The sequence below is a fragment of the Hypomesus transpacificus genome, unplaced genomic scaffold (assembly GCF_021917145.1).
Source record: "Hypomesus transpacificus isolate Combined female unplaced genomic scaffold, fHypTra1 scaffold_55, whole genome shotgun sequence".
Classification (NCBI taxonomy): Eukaryota; Metazoa; Chordata; class Actinopteri; order Osmeriformes; family Osmeridae; genus Hypomesus; species Hypomesus transpacificus.
This window is the reverse complement of record NW_025814032.1, coordinates 576,932-603,822: the sequence shown is the minus strand read 5'-3', so window position 1 is coordinate 603,822 and position 26,891 is coordinate 576,932. Positions and strand designations below refer to the sequence as shown.

The 26,891-nt window shown below is 41.4% G+C and overlaps 1 protein-coding gene across 5 annotated transcripts in view; it reads right to left on the bottom strand.

The window, feature by feature from the left end:
- The window catches only part of znf618 (zinc finger protein 618), an 84,778-nt gene extending 58,562 nt beyond the window's left edge, over window positions 1-26,216 (bottom strand). For 4 of the 5 annotated variants that reach the window (XM_047017388.1, XM_047017391.1, XM_047017392.1 and 1 more), the window contains exons 1-7: window positions 25,852-26,216; window positions 12,103-12,376; window positions 11,723-11,800; window positions 9,365-9,409; window positions 8,702-8,791; window positions 4,587-4,667; window positions 4,218-4,307 (exon numbers count right to left, since the gene is read on the bottom strand). In XM_047017388.1, coding sequence (XP_046873344.1) covers window positions 4,218-4,307; window positions 4,587-4,667; window positions 8,702-8,791; window positions 9,365-9,409; window positions 11,723-11,800; window positions 12,103-12,358 — 640 coding nt within the window. In that variant the 5' untranslated portion in view covers window positions 12,359-12,376; window positions 25,852-26,216. The remainder of the gene's footprint in view (window positions 1-4,217; window positions 4,308-4,586; window positions 4,668-8,701; window positions 8,792-9,364; window positions 9,410-11,722; window positions 11,801-12,102; window positions 12,377-25,851) is intronic. The other variant, XM_047017389.1, reaches the window with a different exon arrangement.
- Between the last annotated feature and the right edge of the window lie 675 nt (window positions 26,217-26,891).

The window sequence follows — 26,891 nt, the reverse complement described above, 5'->3', positions numbered from 1 at the left end:
AGTTAACAAATTCATATCAGCTTTTCTGGAACCAAATTTTCGGAGTTTCCCATTTTAGAGTAACTCAACTCAGAGTTCAGGGTTAATCTCAGAGCTTGTTAAACCCGCTACCTGGAATACCCCCCAGGGGTCTCATTTATAAAGCTTGCGTACGCACAAAATGGGGCTGAGAATGTGTGTACGCCACTTTCCACGCAAAGGTTGTGATTTATTCAAAACAAACTTGACGGGAGAATGTGCGGTCCTCCACGCAAACTCTGTCCTGTAGGCCTACGCACATTTTGGAAACAGTTGGAATTGGCGACGCAGATGACTGTACTGTAGTCAGACTGCAGAGAGTAAATGTGGGAAGAACAATTACTCGTAATATTTATATATTTTGTTTTCCTCACACACGTTTTTTAACTCGATTTCATTTCATTTTTTTGAAGATTACATCCAGCAGTGTTATTTGCGCTTGTATTGAGTGATGATTGTTCCATAAACACCTTGTACAATCCAACTCAAATTTGAAAGGTCACATGACATGCTGTTTTTGGATGCTTTTATATAGGCCTTAGTGGTTCCCTATTACTGTATCTGAAGTATCTTTCCTGAAATTCAGCCTTGGTGCATAATTACAGCCACTACCAGCAGTCCCACAATGAGCTTTCCTCAAAACGCACTGTTTCTGTGTCTGTAGCTTTAAATGCTAATGAGGAGGAGAGGGGCGGCAACATGCGCTAATGTTTACAATGGATGTATCGCAATGGCTTGTAGCTGTAAGATGCCTCGAATTTAGCCATTGTCATCTGATCACCCTGGTTTGCAGAGATGCACGTTCACAGTCATTTCAATGAGGAGAAAGGCGGATATGACACCGCCATAACACCAACAGCAGAACGGTTATCCAAATAACAAAGAAGTGTACAACACTCGCGTTACAGCGTTTGTATTCACACACACACTTGATCCCATCTACTTTTACATTAGCGACAGTAACTCAGCTGGCTCGTAGCCCCGTTGCTGTAAGATGCCTCGAATTTGCCCATTCTAACTAAACAAAAAAATACTTTTGTTTTGATATATAACATTCAAACACAGAGCAACTATTATGCTTCGTTAGTTTGCTAGCCATAATGTCTCTCCAGGAAAAACCAATATCGCACTTGCCTTTGCACGATCGTAGCTCAGTTTCTCATGGGCGGGCCAGATTATCTGGGCGGGCAAAGCCGAGAGAGGGGAGGTAACCTTCCTCCTTGTGACGTCAGGATATTTTCAAACAGAGCAATTGAGCCTTAATTTTCTCAAAGGCGGAGAAGAACACCCAGGGCTTGGTTTACACCTATAGAAAGTTTTAGCCACTGGGGGACCAAAGGCAGGCTAGGGGAACTCATATTAATGTTAAATAACCTCCTAAAGTTAAGTTTTCATGTCATGTGACCTTTAAATCAAAATTCAGCGTCACATTGTATAACTAAATATATTTCTTTAATACTGTGCATAGCCTATATCATCATATGTCGAAAACTGGAAATACAGTCGTTAAGCTTCCGCGCAATCGCTACAGTACGTCCTCATCAGTCCAAACATTAATTCATAACAAAACCGGCATGAAGAAACGTGTGTTAAGGCCTACATATTACGCTTTTTTCCAATCATATCTCGGGGTGGGGGATACCAGTAGCCCTAATTGATGCTGTGACTTTGCCAATGTGCTAACAATCACAAGAATTGTAGTCATATAAATACTGCGGGGACCCCCGCGCGTAATATTGCATGATGGCACTGTTGGCACTGCTGGAGGACTACGCCAATGGCAGAATCAGGAGAGAAAGAGTATTCAGGGACCATAATGATTTACTGGCCCATGATGATGAGTGGCTAATAAGCCGATTTAGATTCCCTAAGCTTTGCTCTTGGATCTATGTACTGAATTGGGTCAAGTATTAAAGAGAGCAACACGCCGAAACCATGCCATCCCAGTCCAAACATAGGTCCTCACCACTCTGGGGTTCCTGGCAACCGGCTGTTTCCAGTGGGAATTGGTAGACAGGTAAGTGTTTTATATCATCTTCAACTCAAACACTAAGGCTTGTCTGGATATAATCTAATTGTATATCATCCTATAGGTCTGGTATATCGCAGCCATCCCTGAGTGCCATAATGGTGGCCGTTTTGGAAGGCATTATTAATATGCGTAGTCGATACATTAAGTTTTCCCAAATGTAATCGGCGCAATTGACTGCACTCATATTGCCATAAGGGCTCCATTTGTAAATGAATATGCTTACGTTAATAAAAAGCATGTCCATATGTGACATAAGTCATATGTGACTCCAAAATGGTCCTCAGTAAAATTGTGGCTCGCTGCCCTGGCTTCACACATGATTCCTTTATACTGACAAATAGCAGTGTAGGGAACAGACTACAGGCAGGCGCAGGTTGTGGTGGCTGGCTTATTGGTGAGCTAGCATTTAGAAATGGTAACCATTTGTCTTGATGTTGACTATAATTATGTATTAATTATAACCTATAGGTGACAGTGGCTACCCCCTCAGAAGCTGGCTCCTTACCCCATTTTTTAACCCACGGAGCACAGAGGAATTGCGCTACAACGAGGTCCACGCTCGTGCGCGCTCGGTCATGGAGCGTGCCATCAGCCTCCTGAAATGCCGATGGCGTGCTTTGGATGCCTCAGGTGGCAGACTGCTGTACCACCCGGCAAAGGTGTGCGCCATAATCAGGGCGTGTGTTGTTCTGCACAATGTGGCACTGAGGAACGGTCTCCCTCTCGACCTCCCTCCCTCCCAGCATTGTGACCCCGAACCACTGCCCCTTGCCTGACAAGAGGCACATCAGCATGGGGCAAGAATACGTGAGGATGTCATGCGGCGTTTGTAAGAAAGACAACTATCAAGTTTTATTTTGCAACAAAACATTTTAATACTTGAGGAATTTCTTCCAGTACTTTCCTCATTTGCTGTAGCTCGCTTGACACGTTCTTAATTGCGTTGATCGTGTCTTGCTGCAGCTGAAAGACAGCGTCAGTGAGCAGCCGACCACTGCCATGTGCACGAGGTGCACCGCTGACTGGAGCCGAACGCTGGTCTGCCGGGGACCCCTCACTCTCCTCGATGGGAACCTCCTGCCCACCCACTGCTCCAGACTCTGGAAGGACTGGGGAAAAACATTTGATTAGCTGGATTCATGCTTTAGGCCTACAATAAAACTGTTTCCCTTGTTCCTAAGTGGTCGCGTGCGTCTCCCTCCGTCTCCGACACAATCCCACACACCCTGACTTCGCCAATTATGGCAGCAATTTTTTCATTAATTGGCGATAGGTCAGGTGTGCTTGGGCCTCCACCAGTTGCAGCCACACTCTGGCGGTGGGAGGACAGTTTCCTCTTTGCCTCCACCTGGAATGAATGAATTAGATTATTTATTTTGCACAAATGAGCACATTTAACTAAAACCTCTTCAATTACACACGCAACAAATTAAATAAATGCCAGTAAAGGAATACAAAGATGTAGTATACTTTACCTTCAGATCGGACCACTTTTTTTTTTTGTTCTGCCACTGTGCGCTCTGTCCCACTGGCACCGTTGACGGAAGCCGCAATATGCTGCCACTCGCATAGTTTTTTTATATTTGTGATTCCACTGCTGTGTCCACCAAATAATGTTGGTTTTTGGGCCTCCACCTCGCCTATAAGAACCTCAATCTCTGTATACGAGAACTTTCTCTTTTTTGTTTGCCATGATTCAAGAACAATCGCTACCAGGGTCATGAGATTAGGGCCATTAATATAGTAGATTAGTATTCATGAGGTGCTTTGCATTGACCATTTATGGTTAAAAAGGGCGGGGTACAATCCTGATTCACGTACGTGGGTAATCTGTGATTTATAAATGGAACATTGCGCACAGGTGTGCGTACACACGGTTTTATAAATCAGAATTTTTGTGTGTGTACGCCATTTTAGGCTTTTGGGCGTACGTACACTTTTAGTAAGAATCCTACGCACAGTTTTATAAAAGAGACCCCACACCTTGTCACATTTGAGATTTTGTTTTACAAAAGGTCAAGGTTAAACAATAAACACATTTTCACAGCTTTTTTTGCTTAGATTTACCAATATTAGTGTAGGGCACTGTATGTATATGCAGCACTGAATTCAACCAAGGTAGCAATATGTGGTAATTTCTGACAGCTAAATGAGTCAGTAAACATACCCATTGGGGTGTGGAGAGCAACATGCTCCTGGTAAGGGTTGAAGTACTTGTACTGTTTACCGCAGAATTCGCACACATAGCTTCCAGTTTCTGCAAATAAATAAATACAATGTTAACATTTTGACAGACATGGTGTAAAAGTAAAAGACATCACAGAGAAAATAATTTTCCTTAAACACCAAGTCCTGAAAATAGAGTAAATTATACAATATATTATCCATGCATCATGCTAAATGAGGACACTAACAAAGTGGCATTACTGATCTGTCAAGAGAGCAGAAGGTCCATTACATTTTTTTACTGTTTGAATATCTCTCATATGGATCTAATTCCTCAACATTAGCAGTCCACCACGCGGTGCATTCTTACTTGGTCCTAATTTTTGATAGGGTTCCACTCGATCCTCCTCCTTGAGGTCGTCTATAGGTAAGATCACCGCCTCATATGGGTCTATAGAAATACAAGAGAGAAAAATAATCAAAAAAGTATAGATTGTTCAATGACAGCCTGAGGGGTAATGTACCCTTATCTACGGTGGCCCTGAAGTGCAAAACACACCCACTAATATGAGTACATCCCACAAATGAACACATGCCCCCACCAACTACGACTAATCTTCCCCCACATATGAACCCACTCCCCCTGAATATGAGTAAACTCCCTCCAAATACTAAGACACGCTCCCACAAATGTGAAACTCACTACAGAAAGGGTAGGTACAACACTTTCATTGCTGATTCAATGCCTGATATGTCTTTGAAAGAGCCTGGAGAGAAAATAATTGCACTGTATAGAAAAAGGACATTGTATGTTTACTTGCTGATGTTAGCGCAAACTTGTGCAGTGCGCATTCTATGTCATGGAGCCCATAGGAGATCTGCTCCTATTGGTTTACCCCTCTACGTTGATATAGCCAATCAATATAAGCCAAAATGTATGCACCCTATATAAGGGGACGTCAGTCCCACGTTGATTTTCAAAAAAACTTTAGAACGGGTTGTCAGTTTTCTGAATCCACTACGAACCGCCGAGATTCTTTATGCCAAGAGAAACCCGCTGGCATTTACGCGTACCAATAATGTTGGCTCATTCTCCACCACCAAAAGCCCTTGTCATTGACATTACATTTAGTCTTTTAGCAGACACTCTTATCCAGAGCAATTTACAGTAAGCACGGGGACAGTCCCCCTGAGGCAAGTAGGGTGAAGTGCCTTGCCCAAGGACACAACGTCACACACAACCTTCTGATTAATAGCCCGATTCCCTAACCGCTCAGCCATCTGACCCCCAACAGGGCATCTGACCATCTCAGGGCTCACTGCCACTGCCGTGACATGAACGACAGTCTGGACAGCCACAACTTTGTGTGTCTCGGCCCACGTCACGCCAAGGATGGCTTGCTGAATTCCCAATGCTTGCCTGCATTATGCTTGCCTCTCCCTCGGACTACGACAGAGCCGCTTTGCATTCTTTAGGGAAGAGGATCCCCTCAAAGTGGTGGTCTCTGCGATGCTCTCTGAAGAGAGAGGTCAGTCACAGATTACGCCACCAAGGACCCTTTGGAGGAAGACTGGGCAAGCCCCTCCAGCAGAGGCCGCTTTCCACTCCCCAAACCTTCCTCATTTCTCATCAGGGCACACCTCTTCGGACAAAAATGGCAAGCCCTTGCATGACCCTCTGCTGCCCCGGTGTCGGTGCGGGGAGATCTCCCTGAGATGGTCCTCCATGCCGCCATCATTGTGGGCGATCCCGTACCAGGTTCCCCTCCAGAGGAGGAAGACAACCTATGGTTCTGGGGGCCCAACGCCAAGAAGACAAAGACCCCTAAACCTTTTGTCCCTTCCATGCCCAAACTACGGGACTACACGGAAGGTAGTGCACCCTCCTCCACCCCATGCATCCGTGCAAGCGTTACTAACGTTCACATGGACAGAGGAGTATGCCACATTGATGATGGAAGGCATTCCCCCACTAGAACCAGCTCTGGCTGTTTATCTGGTGCTGGGATATAGTGCATGAGCTTTGGGGAAGAAGACTCGTCTGACCTCAATTTCTCTGGCAGAGAAGGCCTTCATGCTGGGTGCACACTGAACAGTGGGAGGCCGCAGAGGGCCAGGATGTCCTGCTCTCTGTGGCAATCGCAAAACTGACCACAGACCGTCCTGAGAGCCATCTGTGCAGGCCAAGTGATAACCACTGCCACGGTCGTCCAGCAACATCTCTGGCTCGCCCTCACGCCATAGAGGAAGGAGACAAGGTCGCCCTGCTCAATGCCCCCCCATCTCCCCCACTGGGCTTTTCGGCGAGGCTGTGACAAAGTCCTCCTAGCTAGAGGAGGGGAATAAGCTCTTGGACGCTCATATACAACAACTGCGAGTGACAGGTACGTGCACACCTGCCTTTTGTTCGGCTACGCGCTGGCTCCCACAACGTTTTCCAAGTGTGTAAAGATGTCCCTGGAGCCTTTACGCCACAATGGCATACACGTTCTCGGTTACCTCAACAATCTCCTTATCCTGGCTCGGTCTCCAGATTTAACCACCAAGAACACAATCACACTGGTGAAAAACCTCACCCAGTTGTTGTCAACTGGAAAAAGAGTGCTCCTTGGCCTTCCCGACAGTTATACTTGGGGTTTCAACTGGACATTGTCGAGATCAGAGTCAGGCTCATTGCACCATGAAGGGAGGCCCTGTCCTCCGCTCTCCGCCCCTTCAGAACCTCCTGCACTGTCTCTGCACTGTCGGCGATGTCCCTTTTAGGACTGATGACGGCTCATACCGTAGTGCCTCTCGGCTTGCTATACATGCGCCTGCTGCAACGGTGGTTCGCTCGCCTGTGCCTGGACCCTGTCAGGCATCGCCGCAGGCTGCTAGTGATCCCACGTTCTGTCGAACCAGACCTGGCCCATTGGAGGGACTCACAGATGGTTATTTGTGGAGTCTGCATGGGCAGGGTAACCTTCCATTACTCAGTCTTCACAGACGCTTCCCTAACCTTGCTTTGCTAGCCTTAATGAAATTAAGGCTTACTTGCTAGACAACCTTTAAATTGGCAATTCACAAATATGTGTTTTTGGCATACTGTGTCACTAGAAAGATCATTTTCATATTGCTATTACAGTGCAGATATGACCAGATGAACAGTGTTTACTGACAAGATTGGCAATGCTGGCTAGCTAATTGACAGCAACACTGTAATTAATGCCCACAGAGACAGGGATGGCTGGATCCAAGCACAGAGCGCAGGGGTATTTATAACCATCTGTGAGTCCCTCCACGAGGGTCGGGAAAAGACCTTACAAACACAATATGAAGCGGATACTTTATTTTCAGTATATTTTCAGTTACTTTGTGTTAGTGAAAATATTTGTTTACTAGTGACAAAAAACTCTGCCTGCATTAATGCGAATGCCCACAAACTCCAATTAAGCTAACACTGAATCAACTAACCAACATCTTAAAGGGGTCATTGACTGCAAAACCGAGTTTACCTTGTGATAGTTGAATAACGACAGTTCGGTGGGTAAAATGGACATACAGGGAACCTCAAAGTCCATCGACACCTCTTTCCTATGCAAATCTCACAATTTGCCGCTGTAAAACGGGTGGTTTCCAAAAAGCTACCGAATTGACACCAGGTTTTTGGCTCCACCTTTGCTCTGGTCTGTAACTTTGTCACGCCCCAAAATGTACGTGTACAGTGTGTACATCCGACCATATGTTCATCACAACCGCAAGCTGTAAGTATGAATTTGTCGCTAACAGTTATTAGCAATGCTAACGTATCCTGTATCTAGCATAGGTAGAATGTGTGATGATTTAGTTTATTGGCAATGGGGCTAACGTTATTTCATTTTCCTGACTGTGTTTAATTCCAATAAATAACCATCGTCGTCATGTAAATCTACAATTCACGATGCATGTTTGGCTATGTTGCGTCTTTGCTCCGCAGCTTCGCTTGTTGTAAACCAAACAATCAGCGTGCAGCTCATCTAAATATTTATTAGCATACCATAAAAGGGAGAAAACCTCGTTTCATTCTAGGGCTATTTCACAGGGTTGCATTAGGGTGCATAGAACAGCACCCGGGCCATTTTCAGCCCAAACAATGTTACATACCCTATTCGGAGACCTTAAGGAACAGTGTGAAATACCCTATAAAATCAGTCAATGAACCCTTTAATCGCTGTCTGCATCATGGGCACTATCTATACTTCCAGGAATCTCTGTGTCACTAAATCAACTAATGTGGGTTGATTCATCCTAATCACTGGCTGCTTCACAGGCATGGGCACTAAACAAGTACTTGTAGATCCTTTCAATTACCTATGTGTTACATTGACTCTGCCTGAAATGTCTGGTGTTAGCTTTTTTGTGATCAGCCCCTAGTTACATTTTGTGACATAGGAACAATTAGGCACAAATAATTTAAAGTATTAAAAATGTTCTTTGTTCTCGTAGTGAAAAGGAAAGACAAGTTACCATCAACAGCATGCAGGTCTCGGTGCTCCTGGAAACAGCTGTAGTACTTGTACTTCTTGCCACAAATATCACAAGAGTAGCGGAAACTATCTGCAGTGCACACACAGAGAGACCAGCACTGTGGCTGTGGGACACACGCACGGGCAACAAGTGACATCACTGCCTGGACATAAGACTCAATAACATCAGTTCAATAGTAAAATAAGATTATTAATAATATTTGTCTTAGTACAGGTCCACCATAACAGATCACAAAAAAGGGGCGGCAACACACTGTAATGGGCAATACATTATAAAGTAGTAATTAGCCTGTAGGGTTAGTTACTGTGACTGCAGAATCTTGTGATTATGGGTCACTTGATGCTTGGAGAGGAGGAGAGAACAATAACATTGTCTTTTGACATCTTCTTATTGTGTAAATACAGATGAAAGGCCTTGAGGCTTCAGAGGAGTATGTAGACTTGGTGTAACTGCAGGTTTCTTTACGCAGTGTTTTCACTTATTATATGCTTCTCAAGCCACCAAAAGCCATTGTTCCCTCCATTTTTGGAAACTGCAGAATCCTCACCAGAATCCAGACAATAATAATCCAGACCAAAATTGTGGCATCCCTAATACTCATGTGTTTTGTGTGTATGCTCATTTTCATATCCATTTACTCACTGTTGGGAGGCTGGAGTGTCACCTCTCCTATGGTGCCTTCAGAGTCTGCAGAGCAAGAGAATGAGAGAAAAAAAATTGGCCTGTTGGTATGCACAAAAAAAACCCTAAACAGACGAAGCACACGGGACGGCATATTGACAGTACTTTCCTATAAATACAATAGTATGAGTTGAAAAAAATAAGAAACTAAATTACTACAGTTTTTTTTGCTAAACACACAATGTTTCCCGCAGGATTGTGTAAGACCGGTGGTGGACCTCTTGGCCGGTAAAATGATATACATTTTAAAGTTAACCTAATCAATCTAGTGTACATTGGGCAAAATTAAGAGGAACGATCTATGAAGAACTTGTGCTCACAATTTTGTGCTATAATAATGATAAACATAATGGTTGAATGAATGGTGATGAAAAAAAGTTACACCCACAAACTTTTCAGGCAACGACATGCTCATGTGCATCCTATAGTATGAAACTTCATGCTCTGCAGTAATTTGCATAATGTCAAGAGTTTCTCAGGGAATTACAGAGGCTGACTCACATTTCGGAACAGCGCCACACCATTCCGCACAGAGACTCCCAAACTCAAATGATTAATGATTTCTGAATGAATGGATATACAGTGCATCCGGAAAGTATTCACAGCAATTCACTTTTTCCACATTTTGTTATGTTACAACTTTATTCCAAAATGGATTCAACATTCTACAACCCTCAACATTCTACATACAATACCCCATAATGACAAACTGAAAAAAGTTTGTTTCCCTTTTTTTTTTTTATATATAGATTTGCAAAAATTAAGAACCAAAATATAACATGTACATAAGTATTCACAAAGTATTCGCACCTTTGGCAGCAATTACAGCCTCAAGTCTTTTTGAGTTTGATGCTACAAGCTTGGCACACCTATTTTTGGGCAGTTTCTCCCATTCTTCTTTGCAGGACATCTTAAACTCCATCAGATTGGATGGGGAGGGTCGGTGCACAGCCATTTTCAGATCTCTCCAGAGCTGTTCAGTCAGGTTCAAGTCTGGGCTCTGGCTGGGACACTCAAGGACATTCACAGAGCTGTCCAGAAGCCACTCCTTTGATATTTTGGCTGTGTGCTTAGGGTCATTGTCCTGTTGGAAGATGAACCTTTGCCCCAGTGTGAGGTCCAGAGCGCCCCTGAGCAGGTTTTCATCAAGGATGTCTCTGTACATTGCTGCATTAATCTTTCCCTCAGTCCTGACTAGTCTTGCAGTTCCTGCCACTGAAAAACATCCCCACAGCATGATGCTGCCACCACCACGCTTCACTGTTGGGATGGTATTGGCCAGGTGATGAGCGGTGGCTGGTTTCCTCCAGACATGGCATTCAGGCCAAAGAGTTCAATCTTTGTTACATCAGGCCAGAGAATGTTGTTTCTCATGGCAATGGGCACTGAGAGTCCTTCAAGTGCCTTTTGGCAAATTCCAGGTGGCTGTAATGTGCCTTATACTGAGGAGTGGCTTATGTCTGGCCACTCTACCATACAGGCCTAATTGGTGGAGTGCTGCAGAAATGATAACCCAATCCTGTCTCGGAGGTCTACAACCAATTCCTTGGACTTCATGGCTTGGTTTGTGCTCTGACATGCACTGTCAACTGTGGGACCTTATGTAGACAGGTGTGTGCCTTTACAAATCATGTCTAATCAACTACATTTACCACAGGTGGACTCCAATCAAGTTGTACAAACATCTCAAGGATGATCAGTGGTAACGGGTTGCACCTGAGATCAATTATGAGTGTCATGGCAAAGGCTGTGAATACTTATGTGGAAGTGTTTTTCTTTTTTTTCTTTTTTTAATAGATTTGCAAAAATTTCTAAAAAACGTTCACGTCATCATAATGGGGGTTTGTGTGTAGAATTTTTAAGGAAAAAAGTAATGTAATCCATTTTGGAATACGGATTTAACATAACATGTTGAAAAAGTGAAGCGCTGTGAATACTTTCCGGATGCACTGTATGGCATTATTTTTGGCATACATTTTTGAGGGGGTCCTCGTAGGCCTGGTGGCCAGCCAAGGCTGTACAATTATAGGGGAAACACTGACACGTTCATAGAGGATTGAGTAAGAAGTCAAACAACATCCTGTCACCAAGCACCCTACTCAAAACATTTGGCGTACTTCACATCAAGACAATGGAAGTCAGGAGGAGGAATACTTGAATGTCAAGTTTATGCAAATAGATGATTGGAAATCCGATAATTTCTTGCATACATTTGATAAATATTACTTTGAATAGAGCAGCGTTTATTGCTTGCCTGTACACTAAAACTGTACACTGTTTGGATAGGAAGAGATTAAATGCCTTAGAATGAAGCCTTACCTCTGTGAGCGCGAACATGAGTCTGGAAGCAGTTGTAATACTTGTATTTCTTTCCACATACTCCACAAACATAGGAGCCTGTGTCAAAAATTGATTGAGCTTTAGAGGGAACTGGATAAAATACACATTGAGTATATACACAGTTACTCTGTATTAACACGACACCTGTGATGGAGGTGTTTGAAAAGTGCAGGTGTGTGAGTACAGTTGAACAGGGCTATTCCAGAAATAGGTGGAGTTGGGGCAGGAAACTTAAAAGTGAGTTAGGTAGATGAAGACAAGAGAACATGTTCTCTTAAAGAGGGAAATGTGTTAAAGAGAGTGGTGGCTTGGGCCCAGTGTGTACTTCTGAGTGAGCGTAAATATGGGTGTGTGTATACCTTGTGTCTGGGAATTGCGCGAACCTCCGCCTCCTCCTCCCCCACTACCACCAATAACCACACAGATTTCCGCAGGTTTGGAGTCACCAGCATTCCCATTGCTGATTGATGCGGTTCCTGGCTCCTTCTTCACTGTGATGTGGGCTTTGTTTTTGGCAGTGGTGTTTCTCGTTGCAGTAGGCGAGGAGCAGCCAGAACCTCCAACATCGTTGTCTACATGCTCCTGTCCAACTTTGGGCAACTCTGGCACACTCATTACTCAAGCGTTACTCTGCTGAAAGATTCAAAGGGGGAGAAATTACATTTAGCGTTGGCTGTATTTGACTTGAAGAGAATGATTAGATTAACGTTCTGTGTGCTTGCGATCAGCAAAGCTCACTATTGTTATTGATAGTATTATTATTATTATTATCGCTTATCTTCCTAAAGTGCCCAATAACTCAAGATCCCTTTGGTTAATTTGGCACATTGAAACTACAGACCACAAGTGACTCCCACACCACAAATGGCCCACATTTGCCCAGAGGTGGCGCTACAGGTCACACCCAAAGTCTACGTGATTTTACCTCCACCCCATAAGTACAAAATACGTGAAAATTGGTATGGATGCTTTATTTCTCATGGGGAATGAAAACCTAGCCTGACGTTGTCATACTCATAATTCTAGTCAGAATATGAGTCTGAGAACTCTCCGTTGGGCTTTGACTACAGGGCGTGTTTCAAACGAGCCTGGAAAACAAATGCCTCTTTGCTCAATTGGATAGATCTACAACCAATCAGAGCAACAGAGTATGTGACGTTTGTTAAGCACCGCATAGTTGTTGTCAACAGAACTAAACTACAAGCAGACTTGAAGTATGCTTGAAGAATGAATACAAACGATTTTTGCCGGTGTTGTAAAATTAATTTAAGGGTAGGGGGAGTAGCCTACTTGTTCACACGGTCAACCTTTTGAGCGAAACAATAAAGGGCAATGCATATACGAACAAGTTCTCTGTTTAGGATTACAACTCCACAAAAGAAAAGGAGAAACCACAATGGCCACTGGGTTTTCATTGTGTCCCATCTTCTTCGCGATCATCGGCGCCAGCTGATTAATTAAACTTTTACCAAATCCCGTAGGAAGGACGGCAAAAACATATTTCCATCGACAAATGCCTTGATTGCGTCTCTCTGTTCCTCTTTCAAAATTAATTAATTAATGCACTGTCGATGTCTTCTAAAACAGACTCGATGGCAGAATCATAACATCCCAGATCTCCAGCAGTAGCCATGTTTGTTCAAAACGAATTCAACTTAAGCGCTCTTTTGTGACGTGTGTGATTACGTTACTGTTGATCATCTGTCCATCATCGTATAAAGCCCGCCCTGGCAATTTCATTGGTTCGCCCAGATTCTGGTTTTCTGTAGTTGGTCCCCAATACGAGACCCTCCAGACCCAACTTCCCGACCAAATTTTTTTTGGGGCGGGGAGAAGTTGGGCTGGCAGCCAGGCTAATGAAAACCCTCAAGGACCCATCAATTCATTTTCATGGATTTTCCTTTACAGTCATAATTTGGAAAAAACGAATAAAAACTCTTCTCATGAACCATTGGTCCAATTGACTTTAATTATGGTACAATATGTGTAGGATACATGTTTTCCTATAGGGTTATAAGAAATAAGGAATAAAAGATAAAATGGTTGAAAGGTGCGCATTTATGTAAATGTGAACATGGTCTCAATATTTAGGTGTCCAGAAATCAAATTCCATTTTGAAACTGACTCTGTACTTCCATGCAAAGTTTCACCTTATGTGATACATGTGAAAGAATTACTGAATTAGAGATGTGTAAACTTGACCCAAATTTGGGGCTGCATGATTATAGCCAAAATTAATTATTTATTTATTTATTTTGATCATTTACCTGTTGTCATTTTGAAATTTAGCAGACGCTCTTATCCAGAGCAACTTACAGAAAGTACAGGGACATTCCCCCCCCCCTGACGCAAGTAGGGTGAAGTGCCATTCCCAAAGACACAACGTTATTTGGCACGGTGGGGATTCGAACCCGGCGATTAATTCTCACGATTATTTGTTGATTTTAACCAAAAGACATTTTATTGTCACAGGCTAATTATAACTGCTTTCACATACATATTTTGCAACATTCCTGCTAATGTACAGTGTTTCTTTCCCCCCCCAACCGAAACAAAGTTCACTATATTTCAGAGCAGGTTAATGTAATAGTCTACTGTCTGATAGCTGATGTAATATTGCACATATTTTTGTCCTATTTCCCCAAAAGCAATAAGGTTAGGCTACTTATACCCCTACATACGCCTTTCACTAAAGTATGTTCTAAATGGCATAAATAATGCCAATTAATAATTGAAGTAACAACTTATTGTAAATAGTCAGTAGCATAGCCTATGGATTAAGGTAGGCCACTCTAAAGCACATGTACACTGTCTGTTTAATTTGATCTTGACATATAGGCTAAGCATTCTGTAGAAAATAATCACAATAATCCCACTATTAATTACATCAGTGTTTCCCACACAGACTAATTTGTGGCGGTGCGCCACAGATTCAACACCGGCCGCCACACATAGCGTTTCGTAAAACATTTTCTGTTATCGCTATTTAGGTTAAAACACGCAGCGTATTCGTTCAGCTGCATTTCCTTTCCCCTGCTCTCCCTCCGTCTCTCTGTCACTCATGCGTCTTTCTCACATATGCACACCGTCACAACGTCAGCACACGCTAGCAACAATGCATACATATGCCGTTCTAGTAAGACCGACAGCTATATCAGCGAGCCTTCAGCATTAGTGCCGTAGCTAAAAGTCGAGGAAAGTTGAGGCTACTTTACGCTAGGTACCTTACTCACATTTACATTTAGTCATTTAGCAGACGCTCTTATCCAGAGCAACTTACAGTACTCGAAGTTTCCCCTTCGTTCTTTTGGTGAGAAGTCTCAAGAGCTAGCTACTTACCCGGCGTCATGGAGCCGACCAGTTAAATAGTTGTTTAGCACTAGCGTTGCTACATGCATAATGCACAAATGATATGTTAGTTGTTGTTAATTTGTGAAGGTGTGAATCATTTTGGATTAATATTTAATGTAACAAATTAACTGTGTAACGAATTATTAACGACCCCCCCCCCCCCGGTCTGACAACCCCCACCCCTCCCCGCCACAATTAGATTTCTAATCTGTGGGAAACACTGTACATTATCTTAATGCAGTGTAACTACTTCAGCATAATGATGCACCTGAAATACAAACGTGAGCAAGGGCGTTCAGCAATCGCTTTTGAAATCAACAGCCACGTGCAATTCAGTTAACTTAATTCAAATTTGCAAGAACTATAGACTAATACAATAACAGAGTGAATGTCTGAGAACAGCGTATAACTTATGTTGTCAGTTAAATTAAGCCTAACAATCACTGCTGATCAACATATAGGAAACACTGGTACAAATATGTGTATCAAAATAAAATAGGTCCTCTTATTCACCAAAATTCAGAGCATCTCACGGAGTCAGACTGAAGCAGTAAATTGTAAATAGGCAACTTATATTTTATTTTAATTGTATTCCACTTCGTACTGCTAGTTTATGTATCCTTAGTATAGTTAGAACACATATTTAAATTTAAGATTCCAATATGTTTACTGTATGCACCTTCCTGCCAAATCAAATTCCTTGTCTGTGCAAACTTTCATGGCGAACAAATCCCTTTCTGATTCTGAAGATCGATCAGTTCCAATTGCAGCTCCTGCGATGCTATTTCAGGGTCTTGACAAATCTGAGAACCGACGGCAAAATTCTCTGTGCAGGTCGTCCAGTGATTTGCTGTATTTCTTCACATTTCGGGAGGCCTCTTTCTGCGTGGCTAGTGTGGGGAAATTAGCAAAAGATTTGTATGAAATTTGTCTGAAGAATAGGGTCAGCTTGGATTTGAAGGCTCTCACATTTGTGTACATGTCGTGCACAAACTTGTCTTTCCCCTGTAGGTTCACGTTCAGCTCATTCATGTGTGAAAATATGTCCACAGCAAATGCAAAGTCACAAAGCCAGTTTGTGTCGCTCGGCTCAGGAAATGTGTTGGATTTTCCCATTAGCTCCAAAAATGAGCTAATCTCCTCTTTGAGCTCCCACACTCGTTGAAAAACTTTTCCCAAACTTAACCAGCGGACACGAGAGTGGTAAATTAAGTCCTGATGATCCGCATGGGTTACTTGCAGGAATGTAATAAACTGACGATGCTGAAGTCCCCTTGCTCGTATAAAGTTAACAAGTTTTACGACTGGATTCACAACATGATAAAGCTGCAATACAGACTTACACAGAGATTTCTGATGAATGATCCAGTGAAGGAAAATAACATCCTGGTCAGGGTTTTCCTCTTTCACTTGATCCTGGATTCTTTTCAGCAGCCCAACGTTTTTCCCAGTTAAATTTGGAAATCCTTCCATGGTGACATTGGCAAGTTTAGTCCAAGCTATCTTCATTCTCTCGATGACAGCAGACACCTGGTCATATAAGTCCTCTCCTCGCGTTTGCCCCTTCAAAGACTCCATGGTCAAAAACTCCTCCGTTAGGGCTGGGTGGTATGACGGTATATACCGTGCAACGGTAGAAATGTGTCTACCGGGAGAGACTTGGCTATACCGTTTCAAACGCGGTATACATATATTGTAATTAAAGTAAATTAAATGTCTGGTTGTTGTATTGTATATGAGCCATCATATACATCTAATTCTTGCGATATTTAGAATTGTTGTTTAACTTTTATTTGATTTGCTATTTTCGTTTGACCTTGAAGCACATTTGCGTTGGTCTGACCGAATTTTCAATGTGGAGTGTATTTTGTCTAAGCGGACCACATTCATGCCGATGCTAATTATGTATTTGATGACCCATTATTCAGGTAACTAATTCGATTTGTTGTTCAAGTTTTAAGTCTCGTGCAGTAAAATTATTGTTGTAAAATTACACTGGTGGCGTTGCTAGCATTCTTGATCTAGGATGACTAGTTAAGGTTAACTACTTACTGAGAGTGAGGTTATAACGGGAAATATCAAACTGAGGCTTTAACTCAGGGGTCCTCAAACTACGGCCCGCGGGCCGAATACGGGCCGCCAACGCATTTGGACCGGCCCTCTGAACAATGGCAGTTAAAAAAAAAAAATATGAAAGAAAAAAAGAAATATGCATTTTTATTGTTTATTTTTTATTAAGTAGATGTTTTGATTTCAATAGCAATAAATATGAAAAACGTTATTTACAATATTAATAATGCTCTTTTAATAGGCTGTATATATCCTTTGATATGAATCAAATGCACAGTACGAATGTACTGTGCATAACATAGTAATAAACTAATCTAGCATAATAAATACATTTAAAATCATAATAAAATCTCCACAATAATACTGGTAGTTACTCCGGCCCAAGTAATTTTCTGTTCCGACCCGGCCCCTCATTAAAGAAAGGAAAATTATCTGGCCCTCGCAGACAAAAGTTTGGGGACCCCTGCTTTAACTAATCGACCAAGCTTTAACGGGGTTGATACGCCAAAACCGAAGTTAGATATGGATAGTAAAAGTCAGACTGATCGCTTTCGCTCATTTAGAAATTTTCGTCGGAGGGCATTATTGATCCGTATTGAGCTGTGAGTAGGTCATCATGCAGATGGCATGACTGTGCATCAGCAAATCGGAACACTCGTACTGTCGTTGCCTTTAAATAATAGCCAGTAACGTCTTGTAGTACATGCACTACCATGATATATACCGTAACCGTGATATAAAATTACTCATACCACGATAGAAGATTTTGGCCATATCACCCACTCCTATCCTCCGTTATCTCAAAATTCTTGAATAGCAGTTTGTCGGTGAAAAAGATTTTGCTGAGTCTGTAAATTAGCCACCAACCTCTGAGCAGTAGCCGCCCGTTCATGCGTTGTCTGCTTGCTAGCGTAGTTAGCATGTTTTGTGGAAAAGTGACGGCTGATATTATATTCTTTAAAAGCTGCAACAGTTTCTTGGCATATCAGACATACAGCCGTTGATCGGACTACAGTGAAAAAATGATTTTGTTGTCCATTCTTCATTAAACACCCGGCACTCACGATCCACTTTTATTTGGTTCGTTCATTTTTACAGAAGAATTCCAACGGCAAAGGGAAAACGTGACGTAGAGAGTATAGTAGGCCTACACCACTCAAACAAAGGTCACTGTGTCTGGAATCTATTGGGAAAACGCGGGCATTGCAGGGAAAAGTCTGAATGAATTAGATTTGTACAATAATTTGGACAAGTTTGGCGGGCTGGATTAAAAAGCCTAATGGGCCGGATGTGGCCCGCGGGCCGTAGTTTGCCCATGCCTGGTTTAGACCATTTCTCAAGACTGTGTAGGTGTGGCTGATTCTGTTTTGATTGACATCTCGACAGCTCCGCCTATGTCCCACAATCTCTCATAGCAACAGTCATGCACAGCAATGGCGCAAACAAATCAGCTTAGTCCAGCTCTATAATATTAGGTGTGTTTGACTTGCAGTGTATGGTGGCGCCAACAGCCGGCTGACTTAAAGCAGTGGATGCCGGTTAGACTTTTTGTCCGACTTGAGATGGCGCAGAGGCTAGGTCAATGTGACGCATGCCATCAAAGAACCGTGAGATTGATTCGAGAACTGCCAGCTGGACAGCCAAGCACATTTTCGAGAGCACAGTCTGATGATGACACAGCGATTTTATGATTGGCCAGACTCACACACGACAACCATCATGTGTTTCATGTTCATTCTGATACTTTTAATTTCGCTAATGCTCAAATCCCTAACAAAAAGTTCAATTTAATTAAATATTTGCCTTTAATGACAGATTCAAATACTATTGTTTAAGAAAGTGTTTTAGTCCGCCTCTTCACTAACGGAAAGACTAAGTTTAGCTGAGTTCTGGTTGTATTAGCGCATGTATGAGCACATTGTGTCTTGCTGAGTGTACATCTTGACTGTCATCTTAAATCTAAGTAATCAGACTTTGTTTCATTTATTGCGTTTAGCTAAAACTTTGTCTCACAGGCAGAGCTTAAGGGGATAACAGCTAAAATAGGTCAATGGTAGCTAGCTAGTGAGCGAGTTTCGGGGTACTTGCAGTACCGAGACCCGGCTTTGTTGATTTAATTAGGGTTGTTGTCAGCTGTACCTTAGCATATTTAAGTCAGCTAGCACTGCAGTGACAGCAGTGCACGAAGACTCGGTCGAACAAAGACAGGGAGTCTACCTGTAGGAGTCCACCGAGGATTGCCGACGAGGCCGGATCACCTCTTCTGATAAGTATCACCCGATGTGTATTCAATTCTACCTAAAACATATTCATAGCTAGCATGTATTTCTTCAGCATTCCCTTTCATTACACCTCTCGCAGACGTAGATATGTTACAAAGTACGGTCCACTTCTAACCTTAGCTACCTATCCAGATCTTCTCCACCTGCCGCCTCTCTTTCTTTAGGGCTCTGGAACTGCCAGTCTGCTGTGAACAAGGCAGACTTTATCCCGGTGTTTGCATCCCATGCTTCTCTTCACCCCCTTGCGCTGACAGAGAGATTGATCCACCCAGAGAACACTGCAACTCCAGCTGCTATCTCCGTCAACCACATGTTCTCTTACTCAACCGGGCGAGGTGGTGGGACAGGTTTGCTTCTTTCCCTGCATATTAAATACACATCCACCCCACTCTCTGTCACTGCCAAATCATTTGAACACCATTATGTGATGCTAACTGATCCTATCAAAGCATTCTTAGTTGTCCTGACTGTCTCCCCACCTTCAAGACAAGGCTCAAGACGCACTTGTTCCGGGAGTACAACGGTGAAAATGATTTGCTGGACCTGATGTTAGTTTCCTTCAGGAACACAATGACTCTTTTTGATGGACTTGTTGGTTAGTTGTAACTGATTTAACTTTTGTACTCGCTTTAAATTATATCATTGTTGCTTGCTTTTCTACTGGTACAGTCTTGCACTTTTGAGGTTTAATTGTAACTTGTTTAACTGCATGCTCTTATGGTTATTCCCATTGGCACTTATTTGGTTTTTCACAATGTATGCTTCATGTTTTGGCTACCCGCAATGTTTTTGGGGATATCTCGTTGTTATGATCACTGACCTATGCACTTTTGTAAAGCTCTCCAGTGTTTCCCACACATAGACTAATTTGTGGCAGTGCGCCACAGAATCAACACTGGCCGCCACATATTGCGTTTTGTCCCAATTATTTTTTTACACTATTTAGGTTAAAACACGCAGCGTATTCGTTCAGCTGCATTCCCTTTCCCTGCTCTCCCTCCGTCTCTCTATCACTCACACATCTTTCTCACATACACACACAGTCACAACGTCAGCACACGTTAGCAACAATGCATACATACGCCGTTCTAGTAAGACACACAGCTATATCAGCGAGCCTTGAGCATTAGTGCCGTAGCTAAAGGTCTAGGAAAGTTGAGGCTACTTTTCGCTAGGTACCTATGAACATTTCTAAATCAAAGGTTCCCCTTCGTTCTTTTGGTGATAAGTCTCAGGAGCTAGCTACTTACCCGGCGTCTTGGAGCCGACCGGTTTAGTATTTATTTTGCACTAGTGTTGCTACCTGCATATGCAGGAATTATTTTTGTTGTTGATTTTGTGAAGGTGTGAATCATTTTGGATTAATATTTAATATAATACATTTCTGTGTACTAATGAATTATTTTGAACCCCCCCCCCCTGTCTGACATGAAACAACCCAAACCCCCCCCCCCACACACACACACACAAATAGCTTTTTAATCTGTGGGAAACACTGCTCTCTCTTGGAAGTCGCTCTGGATAAAAGCATCTGCTAAATTAACTAATGGAAATGTATTATCAATCTGCAGATTGGAGAGAGCCCAATACATAAAATGACAAATTTCAGTGCACTGGTTCGTGCAAGTTCTAATGCGAAAACTATTAAAGGGGTCATTGATTGCGAAATCGATTTTCCCTTGTCATAGTTGAATAACGACAGTTCAGTGGGTAAAATGGACATATAGGGAACCTCAAAGTCCATTGACACTTCTTTCGTTTCGAAAAAGCACCTTTGTCACACCCCAACATTTACCTACAGACCAGCCCTCTGGTGTTCTGGCCCAGCATATAAGACACTAGTTTAGGTGCGCGCTGCTCTGTGTACTTCCACGCAAACACAAAGGAGAAAGTTTGAAAGTTTATTGTATAAGTATATTGAAAATGGACCATAAATGCAATGTTCCCGGCTGTACTGGGAATGCTGACACTTTTCATAATCTTACCAAGGAACCAGACACTCGACAGGCATGGCTGATGTTTATGTATGGGAAGATCCCTATTACGTACAACACTAAATTATTACTGACAATGATTATTTTGAATAAAACCTTGGACAATTTAAAGAAGGATTTGCTAAGCCGCTGTTGCTGAAAAGAACGTATTAAGCTCTTTTATATGGAGAAAACGTAAACCCAAGCTAAAGATGTCTACCTTGCAATTACCAAGCTCAATTACCAAGCAGACTTATCAAACTTTGGACAGTATCAGTTGTGTGCGCATATGAGATATATTTATGATTGGGTATCACATCAGACAAGTTCGGTTTGGCTGAATATTGAAACCTCAACCTGTTACCCTTAAAGGGGCGATTGATTGCTAAACCGATTTTAACTCATCATAGTTGAATAACAACAGTTCGGTGGGTAAAATGAACATACAGTGGACCTCAAAGTCCATTGACATTGTCATTCCTATGCAAATCTCAAAATGAAAAAAATTGGCTGTAAAACACTAGCTTTTCAACAAAGCCACTGGACTGACGTCAGTCCGGGGACCGCCTTTTTTGTAACATGCAACAATGTCACGTAAACATAACATTGGACTGATATTGTTATTCTGTGCAGTCAGACATAAATTTGTAAGTTTGTTACATGTCTGTGATCCTCATCATGTCTCAAACCTTGTCAACTTTACAATGGTTGGGTAACAAGCTAGCTCTGACTAAAGCACCAGCTACAGTTTACACTTACCTACAGTTTGGCATTTAACGTAAACTATTATCATATCAACAGATGGCCTGCTCTGTCAATAAGTTGTGAATTATATTAGAAAAACAAATGTTGCAATGTTATGGATGATAATACAAAAATTACAGTGACCGCGAGGGTTGGAAAATGACAACCCAAAGTTATTTGAACCGAACATATTTGGTGCTTTGCGAAAACATTCAGGGCTCAAGCCCCAGAAGCCACCCCTCCGGGTAAATAGATAACGGTAGTTTGTAATCTTTAGCCGCACACGGTGCTTAATTTTTGGGGGGCGGGTTCGCACATATCTATTTTTAGGGGCAAATACGAGTGAAATACTCACACTGTGGAGCCCTGCAACCATATGGTGGCTAGCAACACTCTATCCATTCAGCCACACACTAACTGACGAGTCTGTCATTGATGTTGCTCATTAACACAACTGTATTAGCATGAGTCAGATTTAGTCAAAGTTCAAACCGCAATAATAGTCATATTTTCACATATCAAGGTGAAACTACGCACGGTACTAGAGTCATGTAATCTTGAGGCCTGTTAACTTTGAAAATGGTTAACACCCAAAATGGGCGACATTTTATATTTTTCGACTCGGTATGCCACATAGAATCAGAAGAGACCAGTCTTGTGATTTTTAGTCAAACTGTTCAGAAGTTATAAGTAAAAAAAGCATTTTGTCATATTTCCTGACCAGTAGGTGGAGCTACTGTTTACATTGCACTGTACCTGGCCCGATTATGGTTCAAGTTATGTGTTAAGTTGCTGGTGTAAAGTGAAAACAGCCTGAAAGATGTGTTCATGGTTTGCCAGGTCAATCAAAGAAAAATTAATCCTGTGCACAATGCAATGCCTGAGAGTAGCCTATTCATTCTATTTAGTCCGTGGATTTAGGCTAAAACAAACAAAAATAACAAACACAACAAAATAACAAAAACAACAAACAAAAATAGACTCCCATGGAATATTAATAATATTATTAAGAAAAATAATAGGTGCCTTCGCAGCTTTCCTGTTCAGGAAAGAACAGGAAAGGCCCCTCCAGGCCCCTAATAATAAAACCAACAATAACAATAGGGTTCATCCTGATGGAGGAACCCTAAAAACGCAAATCTTAATTGGCAAATCTTTAATTCTCTACTTTTAATGGCTGAAATGGTCTGCAGAAATGTATGTAGCTCCTTAAATTCCATCTACATGTATTCCGCCTACCCAAAAATTGATATGTTAACGTAACAAATTAAAATTAAAAACATATCATCACGCTGCCTTAAATTGTGGAAATAAAAGTTATTTTGAAAGACCACCAGCCCTAAAACTTGATATTCAGGCTGGCCCCCAATCTGTGCTAAACCCTTGTACACTGGCATATTACATTTGTTATGGAAATCTAAATTGCACTGCAGACTGAGGCAGGCACAGCTAGTAACATTTGTTGTGATTCATGGATTACTTATTACCAAAATGAGTCATCCCTCTTTCTCAGACAGATTTCTCAGGAAAGATTTAAACCTCAAACATTTTTAAGCATAAAGGGGACTACATTCCTGTGCTGCAGAAATGTATATGCCCATCTGTATTATTAATGAGACCAATAAGGTATGTTTTCAGAATAAAGGAGGAAGGAAATATCCACTGAATATCAAAATACCTTCCCCTGATCACCTAATAGGAAAATTATTTAGTTTCCTACTGTATATGGGACTATTTTCCACTAAACCTAGTGGCAACTTCAAGTTGAACACAAAGTACTCAATTTGTGATGGATATCTGTGATTTGCCTGTCACAGTATAAGTATTATAGGCTATGCTCTTCTTTAAAAAACATGGCGTTGGTTGCCTTTCTCGAATTTCCGAATGTAATTATAGTGCAACATTTCAATGACATTGAATGCAGAATGCCAGTATTTGTATTTAGAATTTGCATGCATAGCACAATTTAGTTTTCCACAAATTCTTTCAATTCAAAGGGTTCTGAAGGTTCAATTAGGAATAGCAAAACCTAAAATGGCTTCCATTACATCTTACAAAGACAGATCCAAAAGATGAGAAATGTTTTGTGTGTACAAAATGAAAGTCAACAGTTGGAAATTGGTTATGGCTGCTTATCTTTCAAGAAATATGACTGCAAGCTTTGTTTATAGGCTGTTTCCCTCTGTTTTGCTTGTGTGGTGTTGTTTATTTAATTATTTCATTTTAATATACTACCCATTTGTCCCCCACTCAAAATGGTCCTTCTCAACTTTTTTTCATGAAAGAAAAAGGTGCAGTGGTCTCTCAAGTTTCACCAAAGTTATTGGTGTAAATGAAGTTCATTACTGTACAGCATTTCCACAATGCTAGCTAAGAATTTTTGTTTTAGAAAATACCACAGATGTCAATTCACAACCATTAGCTTTACCACACGTTACATTTCTAATGATTCTGGAAATAAATACATTTCCATACAAATAAATCAATAACAACTGCTATGCCAAGCAGTGTCTAGCAGATACTGTGAAAAACTCTCCCTTTATAGGTTGCACCTTGGGGGTCCCCCGGTCATATATTTTTCAGAACTGTTAAGATACACATTTAATACCTTAGGTCAAATGCCAAGTCCGCATATGCATCTAAAACATCTAGTCAGAACCAGACAGTGAGTGTTTTGTCGTGCTTATTTATATAATCATCAACACAGGTTAGACTGCAATCAAAACATCAAATGAACTGGTAGAAAGGTTGAATATGATATGACCACTGCACAATTGCTGCCTTAATAAATAACACACCCAACAGAATATAGTTTAAAGGCATTAATATGGCTCAATTAAGTGGACAAATGAAATGCAATGTTAATTACATCTTTAAGAATTATCTTGCCTTATTGCATACCTGTATTGAATAGGGCAAATTACTTGTCCACTTAAACCACAGTAAGAGTCTAAACTACCCCAAATAAGATTTTACAGTATCAACCACTAGACTACACTGAACATTTTGCAATTATTAGGCTTAATTAAATTGAGTGCATGTGACACAAAATACATGAAATTTAAGAAATTCTTCGATTGTTGAAATTATTGCCGACAGATGGCGCCAATTTCATAGTGAAAATGAACTTAAACCATTTAGCAGAGCATAAAAGTAAAAAATAAATAATGTAACATGGAGCCAAATGACTAATTGGTGTGGTCACTTTTCATTGAAGTTATAACAATATCTCAGGAAAACACACCGCCATACGGGTCGAATAACATTACCGAATGTGGGGAATTTTCTCGCAAAATTCACAAAACATGGCTGCAAGAGGTTTTGTTTTCAGATAGTTCCTCCTCGTCCGTCATTCCCCACGTTTTGAAAATGTGCGCTACATAACTGTGCCAGTTCTTTTAACAGGAAGTCTTGATTTTTTTTATTAACGATTGTTACAGCACCAGACACATTATATCTTACTGTCAAACTCAACAGATTGTTCTGAGTCGTTTAAAGACAGGACCTTTATTTATTTATAATGTTTCTAGTCGTGCAATTGATAGCCTAACGTCAGACATCCTTGCTACTGCTAGTGCTAATTATAATGTAGGCTAGAAGACTAGCAACTGCGGCCCGTGGAATAAAAAAGATGTACATTTTATTTTACAAAACGAAAATAATACATGTATGAGTGGATTGACGTTACCTTTCAAAAACGATCCGAAACAGATTTCTTGAGCTCCGAAAGCCTCCTCCGCCAAAAGGTGACTGCACAACTGCTTCTTTTTAAGAATTGAAATTACTTAGGCTATAGTTTTCATTTGATGAAAACGAGTAACCTACAGTTTATTTCCGCATCACAACCATTACATCGTCGTATCAGTCGAAGCATTTGTTGGTTTGTTTTGACGAGGCTTTTACAATCCGTTAAGAGCTTTTTTTCTTTCTTTCTTTCTTTCTTTGCCGTATTCTGGGTAGGTTCAGGTTGCGGTTTCCGTTCACTGGAAATTTTCGTCAGCCATCATGCAAGGACGGATTCCAAAATTCCAGCGCCTGCTAGCTATAACATCTAAAATATTCTGGGAACTAAGGAAAAAAAGAACTAACAACTATAAAGTTGCGCAGGGAAATGTGGAGAGACTGGAAATCACTTGGCCTATAAAATATTCCACCTAATATAGGTGTAATGTTGTTTATTCCTCAAAACAGCCCTGGAGAATGAACTTTTTTTGTTAGTTAGTTTACATTGGCAAACTACTGTCAACCATTTATCCACCTATAGTATTTCTGAATGGTGTCTTATGACAATGTATAGTGAATATACTATAATTGGGCTGAATGTAGGCTTATTACATGCTTATTACAGTCATTGTATGAGATTACTGTTGTATGTGTAAGGTGAATCATTATTATATTATGTTGGCTGGATCACAAGAGTAGCCCATTTGAAGCTTACAGAGCTTGAAGCTGTCTAATCTAGGGCAAGTTTTTGTTGGTCCACCATAGAATTTGATTTCCTGCAGTTAATGGTTTATTTAAAAAAAAATCTCTGGAGAATTATGTGGTGTTCTGTCAATCCGTCTAAATGTAAAACAAGAATCTACTAATGGTTTTTAGTCCATAGCAGTATGTTTATATATTTGGTTCTTGATTTGAGAGGGCCAATTTGTTGAGCAGATTACTCACATAACATTTAAAAGCCAATCGTAAACGAAATCAAAGTTTGAATAGTTGGATGGCATTACA